At 54.2% G+C, this 4,422-nt stretch overlaps 1 protein-coding gene across 2 annotated transcripts; it reads left to right on the top strand.

Moving 5' to 3' along the window:
• The first annotated feature begins 1,156 nt into the window (after window positions 1-1,156).
• Islr (immunoglobulin superfamily containing leucine-rich repeat) lies at window positions 1,157-4,127 on the top strand. 2 transcript variants are annotated; one of them, XM_087563746.1, is made up of 2 exons: window positions 1,157-1,425; window positions 2,168-4,127. In XM_087563746.1, the coding sequence occupies exon 2, from the start codon at window positions 2,176-2,178 to the stop codon at window positions 3,460-3,462; it is 1,287 nt and encodes a 428-aa protein (XP_087419872.1). In that variant the 5' UTR covers window positions 1,157-1,425; window positions 2,168-2,175; the 3' UTR covers window positions 3,463-4,127.
• The last annotated feature ends 295 nt before the right edge of the window (window positions 4,128-4,422 follow it).

The raw sequence follows: 4,422 nt of genomic DNA, 5'->3' as shown, positions 1-4,422 counted from the left end.
AAGAGAAACCATGGGTGAAGGCAGCTAGTGGGAAGCAGACAGGCATATTCTGTGGAGAGCGGAGGGGTCCACACTCGGAAGTTTTTCTGGCTCCCTTGTCTTTCAGTTCTCCCCAGCTCCTTTGACTTGGAGCTCTTCCTTGCTCCATTCCTACCCATGGTCCTTCATGCTCAGAAAGAAAAGTCTCACATCTGCCCCTCAGGATGCAGCTGCCCCTTTCACTCAGTGTGGGATGGTGGCAAAGCTCACCAGATTGTCTAGCAGGTTACAGGACTTCAGCATCAAGGGGATTGAGCCCCAGGGACCATTCCTGAAGTGAGGCCTCTCAAGGTTGCGCTGAGTGCTGGGGCCTACAAGCCAGGGTGTTCAGAATCCCCAGCCAGTGACGCCTCTGCCAAGGCTGACTCCTGCTCTCTGTCAGGCATGCTGTCATCTCTGTCATCTTGCCTGCACACACAGCCCACTCAGTGTGGGGCTGGGCTGCTGCCTTGGGAGCTCCCTGCCCAACAGCCTCAGCCTTCTGGATATATTTACTTAAAAAAAAAAACTAACACTTTGGCTTCTTGCCCAGGGGCTAGAGCCTGGTGGCTGTTTCCTACACTTTGACCCTCACAGTTTTTCATCAAGAAGCCCCCCAAACACACACACACACACACACACACACACACACACACAAAGACACATAGGAATACACACTCACGAAGAAACTAATTCATGTCCGTATACAAACGCACCATCACACAGACACACACAAGCATCCTCACAGTCTCAAACTCTCACAAACACAGCGTCTCCTACTGCAAGCCTCTAATACACAGACTCATCCACACACAGTAACATCCACTCCCCGCCACCACCAAGCCCACAGCACACACTCAGCTGCGCACACAAACACCAGAACAGCCAGGCAGGAGGAAGGGGCCCCTTCTTTTTTCTTCTTGGAAGAGAGGTTAGAAATTTTCCACTTTCCACAAGATCCAGTTTCTTACCCTCCCCCATTTAAAAAACAAAACCAAAAAAACTTTCTGGCCTCATCTTTTTTGGTTCCTGCCCAGATAGTGCTGTGACTTTAAGGAAGTTGGAACTTCAGAGAAGAGAGAGAGAGAGAAACACACACACACATTAACAACCCTAAATTTGGCCTCTTTCCCCGTCCAGTTTCTAGTGTCATTTATGAAGCAGAGTCCCTGTGGCTGAAACTCACTTTTGTTTTGTTGAAAGGAGTCTAGCAGCACAGAACCTTCCCTGTAGCCCCTGCTCAGTGCTGTCCCAGGCACCCAGTTCAACAGGGTGGGCAAACCCTTCCTCCAGCGTCCTGGTCCTGCCCCAGCAATCCTGGTCCTGTGGACTTGCAAACAATCCAGTCCTTAAGTGCTTTGGTTCCGTCTTAAAAACTGCTCAGCTTGACTTCAGAACAGTTTGGAGGTGAGTCAGGAAAGAAAGGGCCCCTGTGGCTGGGGGTGAGGGAGTTGGGGGTGTGTTCTTAGCACATCCCTTTGGGTCTGAGGGACTTGGAACAGGCTCTTACTCAGAGCCGTTTAGAGAGCATCTGCTTGGACAATCTCAACCCCAGAACTCCCAGCTGCATTTGGGCTGAGCCTCTGGCCCCCCTGCCTTAGCTGAGAGGTCCTAGCTGGTTTATTTAGGCAGCTGCCTGGGGTAGTTTGAACAGAACAGGCCACAGAGTGGGAGGGGTGGAGGGTGTGTGTGTGTGCATTGCACAAGGGGCCTTGTCTGGACCAGGGCAGCAAAACATACCTATGGGGGGCTCTAGTGGGAGGGGCTGTAGCCAGGATGTGGGAGGGCAGAAGGGAGGTTCTGTGAAGTGCTAGGGGAGGGGGGTGGCCGGGAAACAGATTTCAAGTCATAAACTCAGCTAAGAACAGGCTGAGGCAGAAAGAGCTGTGTGCAAAGAAGAAGCTGGGGTCCACGTCCATCCTGTCTTCACCCTGCCTGCCTGCACGACCTTGGCAAGTCCCAGCCCTCCTCTGGGCCTCGGTTTCTTCTCCTGTGGGGGCGAGGGTGGCGGGTTAGGCGGTACCAGATTTTGGCTGGGTTATGTGGAACAGGGCCTTCTAATGGGGAGAGTTTGGGCAGGAATCTGAGGAGGGACAAGTCCTTTCTATGAATCCCTAGGCTCACCCGGGTGGCATGCCCTTCCCCATAGGACGTACCATGCAGGCACTGTGCCTGCTTTGCTGGGTTGTTCTCCTGAACCTGGTTCGAGCTTGTCCAGAGGCCTGTGACTGTGGGGAGAAGTATGGCTTCCAGATTGCAGACTGTGCCTATCGTGACCTAGACGGTGTGCCACCGGGCTTCCCAGCCAATGTGACCACACTGAGCCTGTCGGCCAACAGGCTGCCAGTCTTGCTGGAGGGATCCTTCAGAGAAGTGCCCCTATTGCAGTCGCTGTGGCTGGCACACAATGAGATCCGCTCCGTGGCTGTTGGTGCTCTGGCCCCTCTGGGCCACCTCAAGAGTCTGGACCTCAGCCACAACCTCATCTCTGAGTTTGCCTGGAGCGATCTGCACAACCTCAGTGCTCTGCAGCTGCTCAAGATGGACAGCAATGAGTTAGCATTCATCCCCCGGGATGCCTTCCGCAGCCTCCATGCCCTGCGTTCTCTGCAGCTCAATCACAACCGCCTGCACGCGTTAGCGGAGGGCACCTTCGCGCCGCTCACCTCGCTGTCCCACTTGCAGATCAATCACAACCCTTTCGACTGCACCTGTGGCATCGTGTGGTTCAAGACGTGGGCCTTGGCCACAGCCGTGTCTATTCCAGAACAGGACAACATTGCCTGTACGTCACCCCATGTGCTGAAGGGTACCCCATTAAGCCGCCTGCCGCCCCTGCCCTGCTCAGCACCCTCAGTGCAACTAAGCTATCAACCCAGCCAAGATGGAGCAGAGTTACGGCCTGGCTTCGTGCTGGCACTCCACTGTGACGTGGATGGACAGCCAGTCCCCCAGCTTCACTGGCACATTCACACGCCAGGAGGCACGGTGGAGATCGCCAGTCCTAATGTAGGCACTGATGGACGTCCCCTGCCTGGCGCCCTTGCAGCCAGTGGGCAGCCACGCTTCCAGGCCTTTGCCAATGGCAGCCTGCTTATCCCCGACTTTGGCAAACTGGAGGAGGGCACCTATAGCTGCCTGGCCACCAATGAGCTAGGCAGTGCTGAGAGCTCTGTAAATGTGGCGTTGGCCACTCCAGGTGAGGGGGGAGAGGATGCAGTGGGGCGCAAGTTCCATGGCAAAACAGTGGAGGGCAAGGGCTGTTATACGGTTGACAATGAGGTACAGCCGTCTGGACCGGAAGATAATGTGGTTATCATTTACCTCAGCCGTGCTGGGCCCCCAGAGGCTGCAGTAACAGCCGAAGGAAGGCCTGCGCAGCAGCTCTCAGGCGTACTCCTGCTAGGCCAAAGCCTGCTTGTTCTCTTCCTTTCCTGCTTCTAACTACGCCCTGCCCGCCCCCCACGGCCTTCCTAACCCCTCCATGACCACATTCCTGCCTTCTTAGTACCTCGAGGTCTGGAATCGGTGAGGCCTGAGGTTAAGCCGGGAACTTCACATTTTCCTACCACCTTTTCTAAGCTCTTCCAGGCCCCTCATTACTCCATCTTGCAGATCTGCTCGGAATTAGCAACTAGGATAGAACTATATCCCCAAACTCATTGTCTCTAGTGCTAATTGCTGCTAACAGCACTGCCTGTGTTCCTAGCAGGGGCAGCATGCTAGCAGGGCAACAGGGATGCCCTAACCTGACCCGCTTTGAGAGTTCTAGATCACAGAGATAAGGAGTTTGTAGGTAGGCACTGGGGCTGGGCTAGAAGGGGGTCTGGAGTAGTCAGTATAGGATCTGGAAAGGAGGTACCAGAGGCAAGGGAAGAGAAGGCTAAAGCCCTCCCTGTCCTCATGATGTCCTCTGATGAGATATGGAAATCATCCCTGACTGGGCCTTTCTCTCTTCTCACTCCAAGTCCCCAAGTCCCACAGCTTGTGTCTGCCTCTTGAGACACTTGTTCCTCCCGTCCTTCCGAGGATGCACCAGTAGCCTGCCCCTCCAAAGAGGCTAGCCAGTCTGGGTAGCAGAAAAAATAAACAGTATTTCTGATGCCCTGCTTTCGTCTGCTTGGAATTCTGTTGGGACCAAAGAGTCTTGATCAGAGGATGGGATGGCCATATGCAAGAGTTGTGCCAACACAGGACAAGAACCTGAGGACATATGTGGGGAATTTCAGGTGGCATAGGAGGGGAGCCCAGACTCATTACTAAGCCTTAACAAGAGCCAAGCTGCAGATTTCCTGTCTTCAAACTAGCCCGTGAGACGAGGGAGATGGAAATCTGAGCATTGCTTTCTACATTTTGGAAAGGGTTTGTAAGGTGATGGGAAGGCCTGGGCTGTAGCCCCAAGAA

This window comes from Rattus norvegicus, chromosome 8, assembly GCF_021556685.1.
Source record: "Rattus norvegicus strain SHRSP/BbbUtx chromosome 8, alternate assembly SHRSP_T2T, whole genome shotgun sequence".
NCBI lineage: Eukaryota > Metazoa > Chordata > Mammalia > Rodentia > Muridae > Rattus > Rattus norvegicus.
This window is presented reverse-complemented; position numbering and strand designations above follow the sequence as displayed.

What these genes read in the sequence shown, in the direction of transcription:
- Islr (XM_087563746.1), top strand. Translation starts at nt 2,176, where the DNA reads ATGCAGGCACTGTGCCTGCTTTGCTGGGTTGTTCTCCTGAACCTGGTT.